At 42.0% G+C, this 25883-nt stretch overlaps 2 protein-coding genes across 13 annotated transcripts in view; one reads left to right on the forward strand and one right to left on the reverse strand.

The window, feature by feature from the left end:
- KIN (Kin17 DNA and RNA binding protein) overlaps positions 1-25883 on the forward strand; it is a 54785-nt gene that overhangs the window by 13469 nt on the left and 15433 nt on the right. For 3 of the 8 annotated variants that reach the window (XM_017974048.5, XM_008999899.4, XM_008999894.5), the window contains exons 9-12: positions 2353-2403; positions 4673-4741; positions 5884-5983; positions 8431-8531. In XM_017974048.5, coding sequence (XP_017829537.1) covers positions 2353-2403; positions 4673-4741; positions 5884-5983; positions 8431-8531 — 321 coding nt within the window. Of the gene's footprint in view, positions 1-2352; positions 2404-4672; positions 4742-5883; positions 5984-8430; positions 8532-10061; positions 10850-13129; positions 13463-20368; positions 20689-25883 lie in introns of those variants that run through there. The other 5 variants (XM_054258419.2, XM_002750032.7, XM_008999896.5 and 2 more) reach the window with 5 other exon arrangements.
- ITIH2 (inter-alpha-trypsin inhibitor heavy chain 2) overlaps positions 14105-25883 on the reverse strand; it is a 50099-nt gene continuing 38320 nt past the window's right edge. For all 5 annotated transcript variants that reach the window (XM_078329328.1, XM_078329329.1, XM_008999901.5 and 2 more), the window contains 7 exons: positions 25346-25515; positions 21712-21849; positions 20894-21007; positions 19850-20048; positions 18890-19062; positions 17165-17276; positions 14105-14492 (listed from right to left, as the gene is read on the reverse strand). In XM_078329328.1, coding sequence (XP_078185454.1) covers positions 14345-14492; positions 17165-17276; positions 18890-19062; positions 19850-20048; positions 20894-21007; positions 21712-21849; positions 25346-25515 — 1054 coding nt within the window. In that variant the 3' untranslated portion in view covers positions 14105-14344. The remainder of the gene's footprint in view (positions 14493-17164; positions 17277-18889; positions 19063-19849; positions 20049-20893; positions 21008-21711; positions 21850-25345; positions 25516-25883) is intronic.

The raw sequence follows: 25883 nt of genomic DNA on the forward strand, positions 1-25883 counted from the left end.
AAATCATTGGAAATACATGATTCTCTATATTTAGGGCCATACTTTGGCTCTAAATCTACTCAAGACTCTAGAGTAATTCTGCAGAAGGCTCTTAATATACTCCTAAATATCCCTTTCTCCATTCTAACACCTAGCCTACCTTATCAAAGAATTAATAAAATAAGTGGGGGAAGAGAAGAGGCAGGATAGACGAGAAAGAGTAAATGGGTGTAAGAAGCTAATGTTTTTTTCTTTAATGTTATTTCCTCAGTCTTCTCATCTCTTTTCTTCATTGTGAAAGGATAGAAAATGGCCGTTCAGTCTTTTTTTTTGTTGTTTATTTTTGAGACAAAGTCTTACTCTGTCCTCTGTTGCTCAGGGAGTGCAGTGGGTGCAATCCCAGCTCACTGCGACCTCCACCTCCCAGGTTCAAGTGATTCTCCTGCCTCAGCCTCTTGAGTAGCTGGGATTACAGGTACCCACCACCACAGCCAGCTAATTTTTTGTATTTTTAGGAGAAATGAGGTTTTATTATGCTGGCCAGGCTGATCTTGAACTCCTGGCCTCAGATGATCTACCCGCCTCAGCCTCTCAAAGTGCTGGGATTACAGGTGTGAGCCACCGCGTCCACCTGGCTGTTCAGTCTCTCTGTTCCTAGTCCTTACACCATGCAGGGCGATCTGAAAACCTGAAAGTATCATATAAGGTGAATATACTGGGAAACGGAGTCACTGTTAGGTGCTGCGCATTCTGTAGAAAGAAAAGCAGTCCTTGTTAGTCATGGAGCTTTCACGCTAATGACAGAGCTGTTCAGCACTGAACCAGTAAATGATCATAAAATGCTGAGTGCCAAGGAGGTCTGAGGGTAGGGAGTGGGGAGAGATCCTGTGAACCGTGCCTAGACAGGGACCATCAGGCATCTGAAGGGAAGGCCCAGGGGGCTAGAGTGCAGCAAGCACAGGGCAGCGTTTGAAGTTAGAGAGCCAGGAGGGCCCACACCACAAGGTCTTGCATGCAGTGACAGGGATATTTTTAATTTAATTTTATTCAGAGTAAAATGAAAGCCAAATCTTTGAATATAACGCATACTAAATTTAGAATGTTGTTTGTTGAAAAGTTGAAGGATTGCCGGGCGCAGTGGCTCACGCCTGTAATCCCAGCACTTTGGGAGGACGAGGCAGGTGGATCACGAGGTCAAGAGATCGAGACCATCCTGGTCAACATGGTGAAACCCCGTCTCTACTAAAAATACAAAAAATTAGCTGGGCATGGTGGCGCATGCCTGTAATCCCAGCTACTCAGGAGGCTGAGGCAGGAGAATTGCCTGAACCCAGGAGGTGGAGGTTGCGGTGAGCCGAGATCGCGCCATTGCACTCCAGCCTGGGTAACGAGCGAAACTCTTTCTAAAAAAAAAAAAAAAAAAAAAAGAAAGAAAGAAAGAAAAGTTGAAGGATTTAAAATAAAGGTTTTTTTTTTTTTTTTTGACATGAAGTGTCACTCTGTCTTCCAGGCTGGAGCGCAGTGATGTGGCCTTGGCTCACTGCAACCTCCGCCTCACAGGTTCAAGCAATTCTCCTGTCTCAGCCTCCCGAGTAGCTGGGAATACAGGCGTGTGCCACCACGCCCGGCTAAGTTTTGTATTTTTAGAAGAGATGGGCTTTCACCATGTTGACCAGGCTGGTCTCAAATTCCTGACCTCAAGTCATCCACCAACCTCTGCCTCCCAAAGTGCTGGGATTACAAGCCTGAGCCACCATGCCCAGCCGAAAACGAGGTTTCAAGTCAACCGAGGGATTATTGCATTGTTGGATCCCACTGAAAATTGGTACTTAGAGTTAACTGCAAGCAGTTGAGAAAGAAAACGGTGTTTTCGCCCTACCAGCCAGACAGCGTTCTTTTCTTTCAGTCACTCTCATTTATTTATCTCTTGGTGTTTTTCTTCCGTTTCAGTCGTGAGCTTTACTGTCATTTTCGAGCAGGGAACCCCCTGTTTGCTACCAGGCTGCACACTTAACCATGCTGTACTGCATTGAGCCATGCGCTAGGATTTTACTGCATGAAAACATGCGCTCTTTTCCAGCTCCTGACAGTCACTGGGAGACACGGTGGGTGAGGCAGGTGCTGGCTGGTCTTGCGGCCGAAGAGAGGATGTTTCTGTTTGCTTACTAGGTCAGACTTTTAAAAATGAAAGTTTGTTTTTAAATCAAAAACTAGTGACAAATCATGTTTATTTGTATGGATCAGAGCTTGCAAGTTATGTCATTGGTCTTCTGTGACGTAGAAGACTTCACAGTTTTATGGTGTTATTTTGCTAAATAGAATGGTATTTTGAAATCAAATAAGTATTTTAAGACATTCTTATATGTTCTATAGATTGAAGAAGAAAAGAAAAGGACTGCCCGGACGGACTACTGGCTACAGCCTGTAAGTATTGAGCTGGAGTTTCTCAAGTTCTAAATGTACATCTGAGTGAACGATTTAAGTAACATTTTGTATAAGTAACTAAACTTTTCAAACATGTATAATCAATACCAATAGAATTAGTTATTCCTTATAATGACTTTTCTTCCTGTTAGATCTTTAATCATTGGTTGCATCCCTATTGGAGGTTACTTCATGTTTATAGACCAATAATATCCCTCAAGTTTAGTGCTCAATTTGTTTATGGACATCTTGAATTTGAGCCTGGAATTTTCAATTTTTGCTATAGGACAAAAGGTTGTATTTTCAGAAATGAGATCAAAAAGTAAACTGTAAATGCTCAAGTGTTGGTTTTCAATTTACAACTTCCTGGAACTAGAATGTCCATTTATTAATATGTATGTCGTAGAGAAAAGCAGGTTTTAATTTTACCAACTCAAGGGAGCTTTATATTTTATTGCTTATTTATTATTGCTTATCATTTTTTTTTTTTTTTGAGACGGAGTTTCGCTCTTGTTACCCAGGCTGGAGTGCAATGGCGCGATCTCAACTCACCGCAACCTACACCTCCTGGGTTCAGGCAATTCTCCTGCCTCAGCCTCCTGAGTAGCTGGGATTACAGGCACGTGCTACCATGCCCAGCTGATTTTTTGTATTTTTAGTAGAGACGGGGTTTCACCATGTTGACCAGGATGGTCTCGATCTCTTGACCTAGTGATCCACCCGCCTCGGCCTCCCAGAGTGCTGGGATTACAGGCTTGAGCCACCGTATTGCTTATCATTTTAAAATAATAATTTAAAAATAGTTTTTAAACATTTTAAAATGTTTTTAAATATTATTACTTATTAATGCTTGATTTTAGACTTACTGAGACATGACATTTTCATAAAACTTTCAGAGGGTCTTATTCTTATTTCGGTTTTTAAATAGAGACAGGGACTTGTTTTATTGACCAGGCTGGTCTCAAACTCCTGGCCTTAAGTGATCCTCCCACCTCAGCTTCCAGAGTAGCTAGGAATACAAGCATGCACCATTAATGCCCTGCTAATTTTTGTGTTTTCTGTAGAGACAAGGTTTCACTGTGTTGCCCAGGCTGGTCAGTGATCCTCCTGCCTCAGCTTCCCAAGGTGTGAGGATTATGGGCGTAAGCTACTGTGCCTAATTTTTAAACTCAGAAAGAAAATATTTTTAACAGATCTACTGTGGGCAAGGGCCAGTAAGTACAGTGATGTAATGAATTATCTTCCAATTACTGGAGTATGAACCCATGAGAGCCTTTGACAAATTAGCCCAGAAAATAGTATGGCTAAATTGGAGAAGTTGTTTTGGCATTAATTGGCTTCATTTAGAAAGTCTTAAAAGAGAGACTTCAGAATAAGATCATTTACGTTTTCCTTAAACATGTCTTTCTACTATTAAATACCCTCTCCCCAAAGTCCTTACTGAAGTTTTGTTAATATGATTTTAAGTATGGCTTTATGAAGGATTTGTGACCATCTCTTTGATTTATTCACTTGAAGTAGCAAATATAGAATCACTGCAGTGAATATTGCATTGTTAGGCAATTTAATTTTCGTTATTAGCTTTTAGACAGCTAATCCAAATCAGGAAATCAATGATAAAGAAGCAGACTTCAAATTCATTAATATGAAATAAGCCCAGATTTCCCTCCCATTTGAGAATTAGATGCTTAGAAGAACAATACCTTAGCTATAACTAATATGGAGGAATTTCATTTGTATCAAAATTCAAAGCAACCTAATGTGAAAGAGGCATTGTGCCAACTCTGCTGCATAAGCTCCAAGACTCAGTGCCTTGCAGTTTCCAGTGAGTTTCTTGCAATCTGAGTTTTGATCAGCAGTGAATACCTCAGTGCTTTTTCACTTCCTGGAATGGAGAGAAAGAAACTATCTATGAAAGACACCAAGTACTGAAGTTGATATACTCAGATAACAGTCCTAGATTTCCAGAAATCTTCAACGTAGAAATTAGACATTTTGTGCATATATATATATATATATATATATATATATATATTTTTTTTTTCCCCCTTGCTAACCACGTTGAACAAAAAGGGGAAGAGGGAATAAAAGATTGCTAAGGAAATGTTTGCCATCATTGGGAAGGCAGAGAACTCCAGCATTTCTTCTTTGGCAGAGCAGTTACCTTTTCCTGTGGTTTTTGGTGAACATAGTTTAAAAGGAAGAAGGAAATTACAAATAATAATTTCTGTCTTTCCTTTTATCTTTTTGTTGTTTTTTTATTTTCTAGGAAATTGTTGTGAAAATTATAACCAAAAAACTGGGAGAGAAATATCATAAGAAAAAGGGTATTGTAAAGGTAAGGACATGCAATTACAAATGGAATTTGTGAAAAAAGCTAGGGTCAGTGAGTGAAGCTATTTTGGTATTTCTTGAAAATCAGGTCTTAGTAGAGAAGTACTGTGTCTAAAATTTTTGATTATTCCATGAAATGGAAGCTGTATTCATGATTGTTGGAGAAATATTTCTTTTTCATCCATAGTTTGTACTTAACGTTGGTCTCTTTTCTTACTAGGACAGATATATGTATGAAGTCCCATCAGCACCTCTTTAAAACCTCAGCATACATGCCTTGCTTGTCAGTAAAATGTATTTTATTTTTTAATCATAAGCCATATATTAAAAGTAATGGCAAAAACAGTAATTAACTTTTACACCAGCCTAATAATTATACTCTCAGGTCTCAAGAGGACTTCTTGTATTGTGCCTGAGAGACTATCTTTTGGATATTCTGGGATTTAATTTATTTTTATGTTTATTTTTGAGATAGGGTCTGGCTCTGCTGCCCAGGCTGGAGTGCAGTGGCGGGATCTCAGGTCATTGCAACTGCTGCCTCCCTGGTTCAAGTGATTCTCTTGCCTCAGCCTCCCAAGTAGCTGGGCTCACAGGCACCTGCCACCATACCCCGCTAATTTTTCCATTTTTAGTAGAGATGGGGCTGCACCAAGTTGGCCAGGCCGGTCTCGGAACTCCTGACCTCAGGTGAACCACCCGCCTCAGCTTCCCAGAGTGCTGGGAATTACAGGTGTGAGCTACCGTACCTGACCTACTTTGGGATTTTAAAGTTTGTATCAGCATTCTAGGCCTTTTCTCGCTTTTTGCCTTTCCTAAATTTCGTTTTATTCCAGCACCCAGCCTTGCGCCTGGCTCAACTGCCCTTCTTCCCCTGTATATTAAGCTAGGCAAAACTACCCCACTTGCTGGATTGCTTAAAGCCTTACTCTAGGACCGCCAATCTGTTATTCTTTCCAGATGAAAACCTTAGCTAAGCTTTGTTCTTTACTGAGAACCATAGATGGAATCTAGAAAATGGAGCCATTTATAGGAGTCACTCTTATCTTTTGATTGGTGTCTTATTTGTCTTCATTTCATTTACTTTTGTCCTTTTAAACAACTGTGCACATATTTCTTTTATTATAAAGTGTTCGTTTTACATGACAGGAAGTAATCGATAAATATACAGCTGTTGTAAAGATGATTGATTCTGGAGACAAGCTGAAACTTGACCAGACTCATTTAGAGACAGTAATTCCAGCACCAGGTAAATCTGTCTGCAGACTGTTTAATACATATGCCTTTAAAATGGGTGGTTCCATTCTTAACTGATGGTTGTCGTTATTTTTATGTTTCAGCAATATTAACCACTGGTGTAACTCACCTCTATTTGGCTTCAAGGGTGTTGTAGTTTACCGGCTCTCTGATGAAGCTGTTTTGTGGTGTGAATGGATTTTCTTTTCCTGGAATACTTTTTTTTTTTCCTGAGGCACAACATAGACATATATGGATGACATTTGTTACATTAAGCTTGGGGTTATAGCTTGAGAATCTCTCATCTGAAATACTTGGACCAGAAGCGTTTCCAATTTTGGATTTTGGAATATTTGCGTATATATAATTGGATATTTTGGGGATGGAACCCAAGTCTTAACACAAAATTGATTTATGTTTTATTTGATTTTTATTTTTATTTATTTATTTAGAGACATAGTTTCACTCTGTTACCCAGGCTGGAGTGCAGTGGCAAGATCTTGACTCACTGTAACCTCCACCTCCCAGGTTCAAGCGATTCTCCTGCCTTAGCCTCTTGAGTATTTAGGACTACAGGCTGCACCACCACATGCAGCTAATTTTTGTATTTTTAGTAAAGCCGGGGTTTTACCATGTTGGCCAGGCTAGTCTCGAACTCCTGATGTCAAGTGATTCACCCGCCTCTGCCTCCCAAAGTGCTGGAATTAGAGGTGTGAGCCACCGCACTCAGCCTCATTTATGTTTTATATATACCTATACACATAGCCTGAAGGTAGTTTTATACAATATTTTAAATAATTTTGGTTGCATCTTGACAGTGACCTGTCACAGGACATCAGCTGTGGAATTTTCCACTTGTGACATGATATCAGCACTCAAAAGGTTTGGATTTTGGAGCTTTTCAAATTTTGGATTTTCAGATTAGGGATGTTAAACCTGTGATATATTTGTTTAGCTCTCTGTGATACTCAAGTGAAAGTCTGTGTTATTTTGCTTTTCCCCCCTTGGTGTCTTTGCTCTTTGGAAACTTATCCATATCTGAATACAAACACTGCTTTGACCGGGTTTTGCCTCTGATTCAAAATCTTCCTGGGGGTCTCATTGCCAATGCAGTGATAACATCGGTCTCTGGAACTTCCAATTATCATATTCTTTATTCTTTTTCCCCCTAAAGTAAAAACCCTTTTTACAGATTAGGAAAATTTCTGTTAGCTGAGTTGTGGTATAATTGATGTGCAATCAATCACACTTATGTAGAGTATACAATCGGGTAAGTTCTCACATGTGCCTGCTTCCGTAAAACCATCACTACAATCAAGACGATGAATGTATTCCCTATTTCCCTCTCCAATCCCTCCCTCCTGCCTTCTGCTCCTGGGTCCTCTGTCTTCCTAGCCATCTGCTGACATGCTTTCTGTCACTGTAGTTCAGCTCATATTTTTCTAGACTTTTCTATAAATTAAGTTTATATAAATATAAGTGTGTCCTGTTTTCCGGTCTGGCTGCTTTCACTCAGCATAATTATTTTGCATTCACCTACGTGGTTGTATGTATCTGTAGCTCATTCTTTTTTCTTGCTGTATGTTTCTTGTCATTGTATGGACATGCAGTATTCCCTCCTTATCCTGTGCCTTCTAAGATCACCAGTGGATGACTGAAACTGTGGAGAGTACCAAACCCTCTATGTACGATTTTTTTTCCTACATACATAACTATAATAATGTGAATTAGGCATAGTGAAAGACTGAGAACAGTAACTAATAATCAAATAGAGCAATTGTAATCCTATACTATAATAAAAGTTATGTGAATGTGGTCTTTTTCTCTCACAATGTTTTAATGTACTGTACATACCTATTTTCAGACCACGTTGACTGAGAGTAACCAAAACCTGGGATAAGGGGAGACTACTGTACCCGTTTGTTTATCTGCTCATCTGTTGATAGGCATCTGGCTTATTTACAGCTTTTGGGTATTAAAAATAAAACTGCTGTGAACATACATGTGCAGAGCTTTGTGTGGATATGTGGTTTCCTTTCTCTTGGGTAAATACATAGAATGCTTCACTCACATGGTAGGCATAAGTTTAAATTTTTATAAAGCTGCCAAACCATCCTTATGAATTTTGCAGAAAGACAAGGTAAGCTAAATTTTCTCTGATTACTTCTGGACTCTGAACATTTTCTCCAAGTACCTTATACTCCTTGCAGTCTGAAAGTAAAACATAGATATCCCTTTAACAAATAACTGGGAAATGAGAAGTCTTATGACATTCGAGTAGTCAGAGGATCCACACACTGCACTAAAAGACCACACACTTCTGAAATGATTGAGAACGTCTAAGGAAAAGCGATTTCTTTTTCATTATGTTTATTCCGTGTGGTACACGTTGCTGTAACAAGTTAGAAGAAAAGTGGAGATATTTCTTTGCATTAAGTTTTATATTGTTTTCCATTGTAGGAAAAAGAATTCTAGTTTTAAATGGAGGCTACAGAGGAAATGAAGGTACCCTGGAGTCCATCAATGAGAAGACCTTTTCAGCTACTGTAGTCATTGAAACTGTAAGTTTGTTTACACGAAGACAAAAATTTCAAAATGCTTTAAAAATGTGCCATAATTCTTTTTAACTGGATTGTTCTTTATTTTAGAATGTGAGTTTTTTGTTAGCCTTCTATCCTCTTTGGAAATCCATAAGCTTATTTTCTCCAGTGACTCTGCCACTGCTAAAGTATTTTATGTTCTGATTACATGTATTCATGCATAAAAGCTGAAAAACATAATTTAATATAAATAGTTATAAAAATTAACCATAATTCCCCAGCCCAACAATAAACCCCACTAGTATTTTGGTCTGTTCCTTTCCAATCTGGGTATTTTATGAAAGTGTGTATAATAGGTACAGTTTTGTATCCTTTTTTCCCCTCATCTCGAATATGAAACTCAATGTGGCGTAGTGAAGTTGTGGGAAGTATAGTCACTGTCAGGAGAGGGTTAACCACAGAAGCCAACCACTTTTTAAAATGTCTTTCCTTTTTTCATAAAAGATTCAGGGGTAGCAGAGATCAAATACAGTCATTTGAAGAACTCTGACATATAAATAAAGTGGTTTAGGCCGGGCGCGGTGGCTCATGCCTGTAATCCCAGCACTTTGGGAGGCCAAGGCGGGTGGATCACGAGGTCAAGAGATCGAGACCATCCTGGTCAACCTGGTGAAACCCCGTCTCTACTAAAAATACAAAAAATTAGCTGGGCATGGTGGTGCGTGCCTGTAATCCCAGCTACTCAGGAGGCTGAGGCAGGAGAATTGCCTGAACCCAGGAGGTGAAGGTTGCGGTGAGCTGAGATTGTGCCGTTGCACTCCAGTCTGGGTAACAACAGCAAAACTCCATCTCAAAAAAAACAAAAACAAATAAAGTTGTTTATTGACTTAGGACTGATATTTCACTGACAGGTATATGAGTGAGGCCCAAGATACCTTCAGGAAGAAAGATTCCTTTTAGACCTCTGAGCTACTGCGCTGCATCTCCTTGCTGCTAAACAAAAGAAGTTTTCATCTCCAGTACAGTCAGTTTTAGGATTTCCGGGGGAGCTTGGGAGTCATAGATACTTAGAGAGTTTAATGAAACTTTAGACTCTTCAAAACATTGCACATAATTTTATTTGTTCTATTGGGGGCCTTATAGGCCCCCTAAGCCCATGGACCTGTTACAGAATATGTGCCTAGGAAGGTTTTCTGGAAAAACCATTTAGGTCCTTATTTCAGAGAACTCTGATCCTGACAATGCTAACCTGGAAACTGGTACTTGCCAAGTGTTATTCACTATGTAAACTAAGGGGGTGAGAAGGAAAACAGGACTCTTGGCATGGAAGATTGTGGCAGTCTGACTAAATTCACAGATTGAGTGTTAACAAAAAACTCTGTAAGGTTTTCTCTGTATAAGGCAATAGAAAATCAACTGTTTTCTTGACAACTTGCTTATCCTTCCCGTATTATTATTATTATTATTATTTTTTTTTTTTTAATTTTTATTTTTTTGCATGGACCATACATGAAACCTGCCTTATTAATTTCATGGCGCTATCACATGCAGATCCTGTTTCACGTTTTCATCTCAGGGAAGCACACCACAGCTGACCACTGCCGAGGCTGGGTTAAGTTCCATCCCGACACCTGTGGTTTGCAGGTTGCATCATCATCAGGAGCTAGTTTCTCACCTTCCGCACTGTAGACCCAGTGTCATCTCCTGTACTGAGGTAGAGCTTAGGAGCAAATCCACATGAAAAGCCTTTCTGTTTGACTGCAAAGCAACATGTACTTCTTTGAGAAAAGGGAACCTACTAGCCGGGCACGGTGGCTCACACTGTAATCCCAGTACTTTGGGAGGCCAAGGTGGACAGATTACCTGAGGTCGGGGCTTCAAGACCAGCCTGGCCAACATGGAGAAACCCTGTCTCTACTAAAAATACAAAAATTAGCTGGGCATGTTGGTGCATGGCTGTAGTCCCAGCTTGGGAGACCGAGGCAGGAGAATCACTTGAACCCATGAGGCGAAGGTTGTAGCGAGCTGAGATTGCGCCACTGCCCTCCAGCCTGGGTGACAGAGCAAGACTCTGTCTCAAGAAAAAAAAAAAGAAGGGAATCTACCACCTAATTTCTTTCTTCTTTTTTTCAGCCTGCCCTCATTAAAAATAAAAATGTAAGAAAAGCTCTGTATTTGCATGTATATGTCTCATGCTTGCGTTTTCTTCTGAGTCACTTGAATTTGGCAAGTCGTTTTTATCATTTCTGGCATGTTAAGTTTCTATGTCATTGGTAATATTTGAAATTTATACATTTATTAAGAAAATTTTTAACATCTAATAAGTTGTTTCTAAATAGCCTCAGCTTTTCAGCTATTTGTCCTATAAACCTAAATGTCTGACTCCCTTCTTATTCTCCAGATTTATAGTTCTTTTTTTTTTTTTTTTTTTTGAGACGGAGTTTCGCTCTTGTTACCCAGGCTGGAGTGCAATGGCACAATCTCGGCTCACCGCAACCTCCGCCTCCTGGGTTCAGGCAATTCTCCTGCCTCAGCCTCCTGAGTAGCTGGGATTACAGGCACGCGCCACCATGCCCAGCTAATTTTTTGTATCTTTAGTAGAGACAGGGTTTCACCATGTTGACCAGGATGGTCTCGATCTGTTGACCTCGTGATCCACCCGCCTTGGACTCCCAAAGTGCTGGGATTATAGGCTTCAGCCACCGTGCCCGGCCCCGATTTATAGTTCTTATCAGAAAAATGTAATTGACCATAGACCATTAAACATGATAATGAAAAATCCAACCTAGGTCATACTTTATCTGGGAACTTAATTCCTTTAAATATGATAATTATTTGTTGTTAAGAGAAGCAGTAAAAAAATGTTAAAATCTCAGTCCAGGGTTAGAGCCATCATCATTGTCATCAGTACCATCATCATCATCATCACCATGTTATATTTTGCAAGGGAGAGGATTAACTGTCAAATTTTGTTTATTTATTTATTTTTGAGACTGAGCTTCGCTCTGTTGCCCAGGCTGGAGTGTAATGGTGTGATCTCAGCTCACTGCAACCTCCACCTCCGAATTCAAGCAATTCTTCTGCTCCAGCCTCCCGAATAGCTGGGATTACAAGCACTTGTCACCATGCCCAGCCAATTTTTATATTTTTAGTAGAGACGGGGTTTCACCATGTTAATCAGTCTGGTCTCGAACTCCTAACCTGCTGGGATTACAGACGTGAGCACTGTGCCCCGCCCAACTCTCAAATTTTAAACAAAAGATTAAATAGTAATGAGAGTTGAAAATTATCAAGCTCTCACTCGTATTAAATTCCAGGTGTAATCACTTCATATGAAATGACTTACTTATATTTCCCAATAACGCAATCGTAGAGACATTACTATTATCCCCGCTGGGAGATAATGAGACACAGAACTGAAGGACAGAGAGGTTAAATCAGTTGTTGAAAGTGAGATCTGAACTTGGTCCACAGCCCATATTCTTAGTTTCTGTGTTCCCAGGTTATATCTACTTTTGTGATAGAAAATATCTTTCATTAATTAAGTTTTCTTCTTTCCCTTTTTGTTGGATATGAAAGAAGAAAATAAAGTTAGACTGTTGTTATAATCTAGACCAGTGTAACTATCACAGCTGACCTCCACAGACATGTTTGAGTGTCTATAATGCTTACAAAAGGATGTTTTCCATAAAAAAAAGGAGACCCCAAATGGACAGTGGCACAAACATGGGAGAAGTTAACGTTTCACTCTCAAAAGCCCAGTGGGTATTTCTGATCAGGGAACTCTTCTAAGGTACAGTTTTATATTCTTTTTTCCCTCAGATCGAATCTAAAACTGTTTGGCCTAGTAAAATTAGTGGGGGAAGTATAGTCATTGTCGGGAGGGAGGGAAGCAGAGGTCAACCACTTTTTAAAATGTCTTCCCTTTTTTTTCATAAAGGATTTAAGGTAGCAGAGATAATACAGTCAGTAGCGGTTTGTGAACCCAGAGTCCTTCCAGCTAGTGGCTCTACTGCCCTCAAGTGGCATCTCCAGTTGCCATGTCTGTGTGCTTTGGGTAGGCAAGAGGAGCTTGGCAGAAGGTGTGTTGGGGTTAGCGCGCCTCTACCATCACTTCTGTTTGCTTCTGTGCGCTGGAGCTCCATGCCTGGCCACAGCTAACCACAGGGAGCCAGGAAATTAGCTATTTATCCAGGAAGCAGAGGCGATACTGACCGGCTGGCAGGTCTCTGCCACAGTGTGGCATATACATCTATTGATAATGTATGTCAGATGTCACTGAAGAAAATATGGTAGTTCTGAATGAGGATGCCATAGATGATTCTTTTTTTTTTTCTTCTGAGACCAAGTCTCACTCTGTCTCCCTCACCGGAGTGCAGTTGTGCAGTCTCAGCTCACCGCAACCTCCACCTCCCAGGTTCAAGCAATTCTCCTGTCTCAGCCTCCTAGAGAATGCCATAGATTATTCTTAAAATTCACAGATGTATAGAAGTGGTAACTACCTCAATGGTATTTTAGGGATACAGAGAGGCAAATTTGTATCCATAAGCGTGGTGTCATTTTTTTGTCTTTTACGAATGTGTGTTTTTAACTTTCTCTTAAATTATTTTAATTTGTAGGGCCCTTTAAAAGGACGCAGAGTTGAAGGAATTCAATATGAAGACATTTCTAAACTTGCCTGAGTTTGAAAATTTGTTAACAATGCATTCAAACCTTAAAGCATCAAATTGGTGTTTACCAAGGCATTATGAGACTCTACCGTGTTAGGGTATTCTTTTGTATAAAAGAAACAGGTTTTTGAAAATATTACTGTATAGTTGTTCAGCTAAACTTTGAGAAAAGTTTAATTATGTCTCACAAAGTATCAAAACTATGTAATTTTGTCCTTATTTTTGTTTCCTTTATAATTTACTTGATGATTTTATATCTTCATTAAAGAATGTTATTGTAAAGTGTTTTATATATGACAATTTAGAATCATATAATTGGAGGAAATCCTTCATACACTCTAAATTTATATTTTCAGTAGTAAAGTTGAACTATAAATGTAAAGGCAGCTTTATTATGCTAATAACTCATATGCCTTGCAGGTCACTCATTTAAAATACACACGCAGCTCAGTAGTTTTTAGTATTTTTGCAGAGTTGTGCAACCATTACCACGGTCTGATTTTAAAAGTTTCAAACCCCGAAATGAAACCCTGTACTGGTCATACCTGTTTTTTTCCCTCTGCTCTAGCTCTAGGCAGCCACTGATGTCTTTTCTGTCTCTGTGGATCTGCCCTCTCTGGACATTTCGTATAAATGGAATCGTATAACGTGATCTTTTATGATTGGCTTCTTACACTTAGCATAACGTTTTCAAGGTTTATCCATGTGGTAGCGTGTAGGTGTACTTCACTTCTTTTCATGGCTTCGTAATATTCCACTGCATGGATGTACTGTGTTTTGTTTATCCATTCATCAGTTGATACACATTTGGATTGTTTCTACTTTTTGACTCTTGTGAATAATGCTGCTGTGATCATCCCTGTACGGGATTTTATGTGGACAGAAACTGTTTTACAGCCCCACCAGCAATGTTGAACTAGACAGTTTTACGTGTTTTTCATTTTTTTATTTTTAGAGACAGGGTCTTGCTATGTTGCCCAGGCTGTTCTTGAATCCTAAGAGCTCATTTGAAAATGTTTATTTTCTTCAGCTGTGTTTACAGGCTTTGTAAACCACCCGATACCTGGTTGGTTTTAGTTATTCAAACCGAAGGATATTTGCAAAAGTGACTGGGAAAATGTATACTTATATATATATATATATAATTTCCCAAACTGGAAACTGTCAAGGGCGTCTGAGAAAGCTGTAGAGCTGAGGCACGAAGTACTCCTTGTAATGCCTGTCGATGAAGCCTTTCCCACTGTTGTGCACGAACCAGCAGGGGACATCCGTTCCAAACACCACGTCCGTTCTGTAGTCTTTCTGTAAGCCTCTGCAAGGAAGCGATGCCCGTGAGTACAGGGAGACTGAGGCATGGCTGGCTGGGCACCTCTAGACACAAGACCCCCTCTTTTCCTTGCTGTTCTTCATGTTCCTTCTGCCACTCACATCTGCCACCCCCCACCTATTGCTGCTCCTCAAGTTGTGTGAAACACCAAATCTGGGGCTTGGTGTTGGAAGGACAGAGAATCAGCAGAGTGCCCTTAGAGAACTCAAAGAACCCTTAGAGTTGACCCACATGGACTTTTCCAGCAAGGGAAACTGTAGCCAATGGAAAGAAGGCAGGAACAAGACCAAAGCCTCCACAGTGTTGAGGCTGACTTCACAGGTCACTTAATGAATCAGTTGGTGGCCAGGCAGGATTGCTCATGCCTGTAATCCCAGAGCTTTGGGGGGCAGAGGCAGGCAGATCATTTGAGGCCAGAAGTTCAAGACCAGCCTAGCCAACATGGTGAAACCCATTCTCTACTAAAAATAATAATTAAAAAATGTTAGCTGGGTGTGGTGGCATATGCCTGTAGTCCAACTACTTGGGAGGCTGAGGCACGAGAATCACTTGAACAATTCTCTGAGGCTGAGGCAGAGGTTGCCGTGAGCCAAGATCACGCCACTGCACTCCAGCCTGGGTGACAGAGCAAGACTCTCTTGAAAAAAAAAGAATGCATTGGAGGCTCCCCTTAACTGCACTTTGTGTGTTTAAGGGTGATACATGCTGTTTCTGAGCAGATTCATACCCTCCACTTGAAGGGCAAAGAAGCCAACAATTTGTAAAGGATTTGGCACGTTGCATGAATGAGCCTTGTAAGTGTATCTCTGTACCCAGCCCACAGGACAGCTCAGTTTCAGTTATGAACCGTAAGGAGCTTGTGGTAGATCAAATAGAGGCCCATCATTTACTTTTTGTCACTATAGTAAATGCATTTATACATATATATATATATATATTTTTTTTTTTTTTTTGAGATGGAGTCAAGCTGGAGTGCACTGGCGCAATCTCAGCTCACTGCAACCTCCGCCTCCCAGGTTCAAGCAATTATTCTGTCTCAGTCTCCTGAGTAGCTACGATTACAGGCGCGTGCCTCCATGCACGGCTAATTTTTGTATTTTTAGTAGAGATGGGTTTTCTGTATGTTGGCCAGGCTGGTCTCGAACTCCTGACCTTGAACTCCTATGCCTGGTCTATTTATATATTATGTATTTATTTATGAAACAGGTCTCACTCTGTCACCCAGGCTGGAGTGCAGAGGCACAACCATAACTCACTTCAGCCTCGAACTCCTGAGCTCAACAGATCCTCTCACCCGAGCCTCCCGAGTAGCTGGGCCACAGGCAGAATCTACTACACCTAGCTAATTATTTTTATGTATTTATTTATTTTGTAGAGATGGTATCCCACCCAGTCTGGTCTTGAACTCCTAGCCTCAAGGGATCCTCCCATATTGGCCTCTCAAAGCATTGGGATACATGAGCCACCATGCCTGGCAGTAGATGCTCTCTTACCAGCTTCAGATAACTTAACATGAACATTAGTTTGTGCTCACCACTGCTTCTGTGACACATGCTCACTGACACCTGTTGGTACGTCGTTCCTTCCGTAAACTGATACTAAGAATCTGTTGTTTTAGTTCACAAATCTGCTTCCGTGGCAGTACTTCCTACTATGATTTTATGGTTTATCATTGCAGTGTTATGGTTTAAGTATGTCAAAGCCAATGACATTTGTGTGGGTGAAGAATCCTTTCTAATAAAGCAAAGTTGGCTGCTTTGTAAGAACTCTAAAAAGGAGGCCGGACGCAGTGGCTCACGCCTGGAATCCCAGCACTTTGGGAAGCCAAGGCAGGCAGATCACAAGGTCAGGAGATCAAGACCATCCTGGCCAACATGATGAAACCCTGTCGCTACTAAAAATATGAAAACTAGCCAGGTGTGGTGGTGCATGCCTTTAGTCCCAGCTACTCAGGAGGCTGAGGTGGGAGAATCGCTTGAACTTGGGGAGAGAGAGGTTGTAGTAAGCCGAGATCACACAACTGCACTCAGCCTGGCAACAGAGCAAGACTGTGTCTCAAAAAAAAAAAAAAAAAAACTCTAAAAAGGGATAAACTGCTTTAAGATGAGATCAAATCCGGCATGGGTGAGACAACTGTAAAGAATTGGGAAAAAATATGAAGATTTGTAAGACTTTTATACCCCGAATACATTACAAGCATCTGAGTTCTCACTTCAGATGAAGCATATGGGGTGGGATACGTAGGAAAAGCTACGAAAAAAGCAGTCAGAAATCTGTGCAAAAGCAAGGCTCTACCCTGATGTAAAAACCTACGTTCATTCCACAGCACTGTGGTAACAGGTGTTTTTAGGATTCCTTTGATCAACGTGTCCAATTATCCAAACTGTGAAGCCCTTGTAAGGGCTTCTAATGTATGAGGAGGACAACAGATTAATCTTGGCATCAAATGACACCCAGATACTCGGTCATTATTTGCATATAAGGTGGGATATCGGAAGTGTCCTTATGTGAATGTTGTGTGTGTGTTTATTCCTAATGAATTGTTTAGTGTGATGTAGGTAGTGCTTACAATGCTGCTTCTTGCTCTTCTATTTTGCTGTGTGGGTCCAATTCTAACACGAGCCCTTTTTGTCACTCTTCTTGCACTTGAGGCCTACCTGGTGACAATCAGCTTCTGTCCTTTCACTTCCATGCTGGCCTCTGGCTTCTTGGGGTCCTTTCCCGGTCTCTCATTGAAGATGTGTATCTTTGGCTCCTGCATGAACTGGCCTGGAGAAACAGAATCAGACATTGATTTACATGTAAAATCATAAGTTAAATAAAAAGACAGGCCCATCATTGACTCCATGCTACATTTGGGTCCACTCTCCAGGATTTCTAGGGTAGAAAGATAAGCTGAGGCCAGGCATGGTGGCTCATGCCTATAATCCCAGCAATTTCGGAGGCTGAGGCAGGCGGATCATGAGGTTGGGATTCAAGACCGTCCTGACCAACATGGTGAAAACCTGTCTCTACTAAAAATACAAAAATTAGCCAGGCATGGTGGTGCGCACCTGTAGTCCCAGCTACTCGGGAGGCTGAGGCAGAAGAATTGTTTGAACCAGGGAGTCAAAGGTTTCAGTGAGCTGAGATCATGCCACTGCACTCCAGCCTGGGTGACAGAGCAAGACTCTGTCTCAAAACAATAGAAATAGAAAAAGAAAAATAAAAAAAGACAAGCTGAGAGGAAAAAGGAGTGGTGATGGGAGGGAGGGTCCCTGGAAGCTCATTTGTGTTGCTCATAATCTCCCTTTTTTTTTTTAAATTTGAGACAGGATCTCACTCTGTCGCCCAGGCTGGAGTGCAGTGGTGCTATCTCAGCTCAATGCGACCTCTACCTCCTGAGCTCAAGTGATCCTCCCACCACAGCCTCCCAAGTAGCTGGGACCACAGGCGGGAGCCACCATGCCTGACTAATTTTTTGTAGAGAAGGGATTTCACCATGTTACACAGGTTGATCTTGAACTCCTGGACCCAAACAATCTGCCTGCCTTGGCCTCCCAAAGTGCTGGGATTACAGGCATGAGCAATTGCACCCGGCCTTTTGTTTTTTTAAATTTAAGAGAGGAGTCTCCCTCTATCACCCAGGCTAGAGTGTAGTGGCACAGTCATAGCTCACTGCAGTCTCCAATTCCTGGGCTCAAATGATCCCACTTCAGCTTCCTGAGCAGCGGGACTCCAGGCAGGATCCAGCACCCCCTGCTAATTATTTAAACTATTTGTATTTTTGAATTTTTTGGTAGAGATGGGGTGCCCAGGCTGGTCTTGAACTCCTCAAGTAATCTGCCTGTCCAGGTCCTAAAGTGCTGGGATTACAGGCATGAGCCATCATGCCTGGAGCTCAAGGTTATTTTAAACATGAGGTTGGTCTAGTCAATCGTAAGTAAATCCAGCACCCTGATGGCAGGACAGTGAGGTCAGCACCTGAGAGCATAGCTCAGGTCACAAGAGCAAGGTTTGTGATGTCACAGGCTTTATATTTGACCCCTTCTTAAAATACTAGGGACAGTTGTCCAGGATGCTCTGCTTGTTATCACAGATGTCCTCAATATGTTCACCTCACTTCAGTTAAAAAAAAATCTTTAACATAAAACTTAGAATGTATGTGTCCCTTCTCTTAACTTGCCCAGTTTGTGATGCTGAAATCCTGGCCCTGGACACCCTTGTCTGGAATGGCAAAAGTTCCTGCTGTTGCATTTCCGAGTGACCCCACGCTGCTATGTTGGTCCTCTGTGCTCTTGAGCCCACACCTGCCATGCCTCCAACTTGTAACCACTGTCAGCCAAACCTGCTAGAGAATTAGCGTGGCCCCACCCTTGCGGGATGGTCGGCAGACACTTTACCTATTAGTCCATGTGCAGTGGGTGAAAACTTGTTTGTAGCGGGTATGTAGATTCCCAGAAAGTCGACATTGATGGGATGCTTCTTCCAGACCCGATGCAGTAAAACAGAAAAGGACATCTCTTTACCCACGGTGATAGTTACCGCTTTTTCTTTCTTTACTGAGGTCAGCACCCTGGTGTGAAGGTCCAAGTGGCATTAAACCATTTCAGAATAGACCTTCCCACAAAGTCCTTCTCTTCACCCCTAATGTGAACTCCAGTTCCGCAAGTTATCTAAGCGCTTACAACAGTTTATAGATAAACGATCCATTAACAGATACTCACTGGGAAGGTTCTACACATAGGACACATCATGGCATTTGGAGCTCACTCTACAGAGTCAGCTGTGGATTTCAGATTCGTTCACTGACCAACACCCCCATGTTGAGTGCTTACTGATGCCAGACACTAGACTAGCGCTCCTGGGACCCAACGGTGACCAGAAACACAGTGCCCACTGCCAGGAGCAGCGTAGTGAGTGAGAACAACTTTTCTGAACCTCAAGTTCCTTATATTTAGAATGATTTTTTTTTTTTTTTTTGAGACAGTCTTGCTCTGTCGCCAGGCTGTAGTGCAGTGGTGCCATGATCTCAGCTTACTGTGACCTCCAACTCCCTGGTTCAAGCGATTCTCCTGCCTCAGCCTCCCGAGTAGCTAGGATTACAGGCATGCGCCATCATGCCCAGCTAATTTGTGTATTTTTTAGTAGAGATGGGATTTCACCATGTTGACCAGGATGGTCTCAATCTCCTGACCTTGTGATCTGCCTGCCTTGGCCTCCCAAAGTGCTGAGATTATAGGCATGAGCCACTGCGCCTGGCGGATGATTTTTTTTTTTAATGCTGATGTCACTGATGCCTGGATTTATTTATGCAGTCATGTGTTAAAGACAGGCCCGAATTCAGAAGGAACCATACTTGCCTCTGATTCATGATTTGAGCAGTGTCGGCCCAGGACAAGGTGGAGGTGCTAGAACCACAGCTCACGGTGATGGTCTTGGTGCTGATTTCTATTTTCATGTCTTCACTTTGGAAATAAAATCCCAGTTTCCCAAAATAGGTGCTTAGTTTTCCATTGTTGGGCTTCTTGGCACCAACAAGCTGACCATTGACTGCAATTCCTACAGAAAAGAAAAAATGATTTTTTCTTGTGTGCCATGTTTTTGGATGTATGGGGACTATAATTCAAATGAATAAAACTTGGCAATATTGGAAAATTATTAGAATTTTCTTTCAGGATTTACATAACGTTTTCTTTGTGATTCTCATTTTATAACATGTATTTTAATATAATAGTTATATAATTTAATAAATTTAATTTAATAATTTTATATCAGTTATAAAATTTATGTCAGGCACAGAATTAAATGTTATTTAATTTAATAAAATTTAATTTAAATAAATTACTATCATATAGTAGTTAATTTTTTTTTCTTTTGAGATGGAGTCTCACTCTGTTGCCTGGGCTGGAGTACAGTGGCCTGATCTTGGCTCACTGCAACCTCCACTTCCTGGGTTCAAGCAATTCTCCTGCCTTAGACTCCTGAGTAGCTGGGATTACAGGTGGGTGCCACCACACCTGGCAATTATTTTTGTATTTTTAGTAGTGGGGGAGTGTTTCGTCATGTTGGCTAGGCTGGTCTTGAACTCCTGATCTCAGGTGATCCACTGCCTTGGCCTCCCGAAATGCTGGGATTGCAGGTGTGAGCCACTGCACCTGGCTGGTATTTAAATTAATTATGTCACAACAAGATCTGCTAGTTCATACTCAGAGAGAGAATACATATTTTGAACTATAGTTGTTCAAAATAGTTAATAATCTATTTATATATTTAATTTATCACTAATTATCACTGAAATAGATAGAACTTCTATTGGGAGAGAAAGAAAGAAATCCCCAGTGGTGACAGGAAAGAATGGCAATGACCTGACTGTCTAATACAAATATAATTTCTTTTTGTTTTACCTGATTCTGGGTCAGAAACCAGGTTGAGGATTTTTCCAGGTTCGGAGTCAATATTGAAACAAATGTTCTTTTGGCTTTTTGGCAGATAAATGATGAAGTGTGGGTCATTTTCAACTGGAAAATACGCAAAGCAAATGTAAACAAAATCACACGCAGGAAGGTGATTGTGAGCGGTGTATCATCCCTGAATATCTCTATGTAACCCGAACAAGCATTTATTGTGCTTCTACTGTATGCTTGGTACTCCTCCAGGCCTTGGGGACAGACCCAGTGGTTCATACTACATTGCCCCTTTGTCAGGGAGCCTTCATCAGAATACGACGTTATTTTACAAAAATAGTGGATATTTATTTTGTAGCTAAAAATGTATGTTCTAGATGAGATGCTAGAGATAAAAAAATGAGTAAGAAAGACATAAGGAATAAGAAATACACACAAATAGGCACCCACATATGTAAGAAACACACACCCGTGCGTGTAGAAAAACAGAGTTGTTGGGTTTTTTTTTTTGAGACAGGATCTCCCTCTGTCACCCAGGCTGGAGTGCAATGTTGTAATCATGGCTCACTGCAGCCTTGACCTCCCAGGCTCAAGTGGTCCTCCCAGCTCAGCCTGCTGAGTAGCTGGGGCAACATCCACGTGTCACCACGGCGGCTAAGTTTTCCAAATCCTGACCTCAGGTGATCCGCCTGCATTGGCCTCCCAAAGTGCTGGGGTTACAGGCGTGAGCCACCACACCCGGCCTCATTCGCATACTTAATGCTTTCCAGGATGAGGGTCGGGAGTTCTGGGATGTGCAGGCAGTGTGGAAGCTTTACCTCTCATCACATGTGGGGGTGGCGTGGACTCCAGCACCTTAGCTCCTTCTGCCTGCATGGAGGTCATGGGTGTTGGGGAAGGACTGGCCCAAGACGGGATGGAACTTGAAGGCACTTTGCTGCCGTAATACAGGGCCCCTGTGTAGACAAACCCGCATCACGCAGGGCCCCTGTGTAGACAAACCCGCATCACGCAGGGCCCCTGTGTAGACAAACCCGCATCACGCAGGGCCCCTGTGTAGACAAACCCGCATCACGCAGGGCCCCTGTGTAGACAAACCTGCGTCTTTTAGTTCCCAGGTTTATGTTTCCATGGAAATTGCTCACCATGCCGAGTATCTGTTTTACCACCAGATGTTGTCAGCTTAGGTTTTTCTTTTTTTTTTTTTGAGATGGAGTTTCACTCTTGTTGCCCAGGCTGGAGTTCAGTGGCACAATCTCTGCTCACCACAACCTCTGCCTCCCAGTTCCAAGCGATTCTCCTGCCTCAGCCTCGCAACTAGCTGGGATTACAGGCATGCACCACCACGCCTGACTGATTTTGTATTTCAATGGAGATGGGGTTTCTCCATGTTGGTCAGGCTGGTCTTGAACCTCTGACCTCAGGTGATCTGCCCACCTTGGCCACCCAAAGTGCTGGGATTACAGGCGTGAGCCACTGCACCCGGACTTCTCCCGTTTTTATTCCAGAGTTCTCTCGGGCTCCCTCTGGCATGTTGCTAGGGGAGGGCCCTGTGATACCGTTCTCTGGAGTCTGGCACCTGAGCAAGGGTGGCAGTGGGAGGAACCTCTTTATAGGGCTGGGGAAGGGCCCCATGACTACAGTGCAGGCCAGGGAGCCAAGTCCAAGAGAAGGCGCAGGTTCCATCCCTGTTCACTCACCAAACAAGCCCAGCAGTTTAGTTTCCCACAGGGGTTTTATTACTGGTGAGAGAGATTCCACATGACAACAAAAGGCACTTTTTGCTATCTGATAACCAGGCTATCTCTCTTTGAGAAAGCCATGCCTAGAAACTAACCTATCTGTTTAGCCGTGAGGCTCCAGGCTCCCACTGGGGCATCACAAGTCAGAGTTTCTTGAGCCCTGGACCAGGTGCAGTAAACTTGGTGTCATGCTCGAACGAAATTAAAAATGCAGAAAATCCTTCCATTGTATGTAAGGAGTTCTTAAGAACATTCTTCACCAAATACCTCGTGTTCTCACTCACCTTGGGTACTACAGTGATAAGTAGACACGGGACTACACAGACAGGCAACTGGGTTCGAGCAGTTCTCCTGCCTCAGCCTCCCAAGGAACTGGGACTGCAGGTGCTCGCCACCACACCTAGCTAATTTTTGCATTTTTAGTAGAGACGGTGTTTCACCATGTTGGCCAGGCTGGTCTCCAACTCCTGACCTCCAACCCCTGATCCCTTATTCTGATAAAGATGGAAACAATAGACACTGGAGACTTCTAGAGGGGAGAGGTAGGGAAAGGAGGAGGTGGGGGGAGGGTTGAAAAACTATTGAGTACCATGCTGGCTACCTGGGTGACGGGGTCATTTGTACCCCAAACCTCAGTAACATGCAACATATCCATGTAACTTACACATTTAGCCCCTGAGTATCTAATATATATGTTATGTGTATGTGTATTATATGTATATATGTTTCAGTGGGACCAGTCCCTAAGAAAGAGAAGAGAAAGACACTTAGAAATCTGAGGTCTCCTGGCCCTGGGTGCGTGCACTCTCGGGGGTGCCTGGAGACTTTCTGCAGGACACAGAGAGCATGGACTATTTTAAAGGCAATTTCTAGAGTCTCAGTTTAGACATAGACTCTTTCCTAAGGAAGCCCTTTTCTCCTAGTTTACAAGCAGAAGGACTGCTCTTCTCTACTCCCCTCCCCCAAAGTCCCCCAGGAACCAAAACATCCACTGGAATATTGGTGTAGGACCAAAAACCTGATTCTGATCATGTAATCCTTTCACAAGTCACAGGGCTTCCAATTCTTTGCTTTCAACAAAATCCAAGACGGGCTCACGTTGTCAGCTGATAAATCATACACATTTTTTTGAACACTTAGACCCATGTGCATGTTTTGGCTTACAAATTAGAAAGAGTCCAGATAAGCAACTAACTGAATATAACCAGACACTTGCCATTTCTACTCGTCTATACCAACCAATGTCTACTGGGACTTCTGCCCATACAAGTTCCCTTAAAAGTAGAATTGATGCTGAATCCTGTCTCTTTCAAACCATTCATAAATAATACCCATGATTACGTGAAAAACACCCAGTCACATTTTTCTCAATAAGAGATTATAGATTATTTCCACTCCAGTTTTACTTCTTACATGGAATCAAATTTATAATATATTCATATTATTTAGCTCACTTGCCTACTAGTAGTAATATTAATCACACCCAGTTCAGAAGAGAATTTTGAATTCTCAGAATCTTATGGTTATGATTTTTAAATTAAATTTTTAATTGAAATGATAATTTGTAAACTTTTTTTCTTATAGAGAAGTGAAAGTCAAGTGATTACTAAAAGAAGCATAAAAATATATTACTATAGGATATAGTTCTGCTGGGCAACTGGAGTGGAAATGCAAGTTCAACTAGAAAAAAGAATAATACAAAACTTTCAGTAACTTTTTTTTTGAGACAAGGTCTTATTCTGTCACTCAGGCTGGAGTGCAGCGGCGTGACTGGCTCACTGCAACCGTCACCTCCCAGGCTCAAGCAACCCTCCCACCTCAGCCTCTCAAGTATCTGGGACTGTGGGTACGGGCCACCATGCCTGACTAATTTTTATAGTTTTTCTAAAGATGGAGTTTTGCCATGTTGACCAGGCTGGTCTCGAACTCATTGGCTCAAGCAATTAACCCATCCCCACCTCCCAAAGTGCTGGAATTACAAGCATGAGCCACCATGCCTGGCCAATTTCTAATCATTGTAATCCAGGATTCACTCATGTATTTTTTTACGAATGAATATCCCATTTTCATTCATATCAATACGTGATACAAAATGTCACGTGTTTCTTTAAATGAATGAATAGCAAATATCCAATTAGGTATTCTGTTTCATTAGATGCATTGAAAATAGTGATATAACAGTTTCATTTTAAAAGGTCAACATTTATAATATATTTTAGTTATGTTAGTTACATGTAGAAATTATATTTGTTGCCCAGGAGTTGGAGGTTGCAGTGAGCTGTGATGATACCCAGGCTGGAGTGCAGTGCTCCTCCTGAGCTCAAGAGATCCTCCTGCCTCAGCTTCCCAAACAGGTGGGATTATAGGTGCCCACCATCACACCCAGTTAATTAAAAAAAGTCTTTTTCTTTAGAGATGGAGTCTCACTATGTTGCCCAGTCTAAGATAAAACACTTCAAATATTGATGTCAAAAATGTTGGAAGGGTTATGTAGGTTTGCATAAATTTTCTTGGGAAACATGAGCAAAATGGTCAAAGAGCACAGCAATCATCCATCCTCCTCCAAGCTGGCAGGAAGAGCTTGGGCACAGGAGGCCCTAGAGCTGAGAGGGCGAGGTGGGTTGGGGTGGGAGAGAGCGGAGGCACTAGGACATCCCCCCTGGGGCAAGAGAGCTGCCTGGCCACTTGTCCCCACAGGTGCAGCCCTGACCTGAGCAGCAGGAGGGATCCTGGGGCGGGGCGTCCGCCAGCATGCGCTCATCCCCGGCCTCATTCTCAATCACCAACGAGGTCAGCGGAGTCACAATGTGGTGGTCCAGAGACATCTGCAGGATGGATCTTGTAATTTTTCTCTTGGCAGCAGCGGTAGGAGCCAGACTTCTGTATTTAACAAATAGAGGTGTCATGGAGCATGGCTGCATTTGAGGGGAGCGCAAGTCAGCTTCCCAACCCTGCATCTTACCACTCTGAGGTCCAACCTGGGGGTGTGGCAGGGCTGCAAAGTAACCGAGAAACAGAACTCACTGTCTTCCAGAAGCTGAGTATTTTATCTAGCTAAGTCCCAAGGCATTATTTATTTACTTATTATTATTATTGAGACAAGGTCTTGCTGTTTTGCCCAGGCTGGCGTGCAATGGCCCAATCACGGTTTACTGCAGCCTCAGCCTCCCGGGGTCAAGCCATCCTACTGTCTCAGCCCCTCCCCCTCCCCCAAGTACCTGGGACTACAGGTGTACAGCACCATACGC

Source organism: Callithrix jacchus, chromosome 7, assembly GCF_049354715.1.
Source record: "Callithrix jacchus isolate 240 chromosome 7, calJac240_pri, whole genome shotgun sequence".
Classification (NCBI taxonomy): Eukaryota; Metazoa; Chordata; class Mammalia; order Primates; family Cebidae; genus Callithrix; species Callithrix jacchus.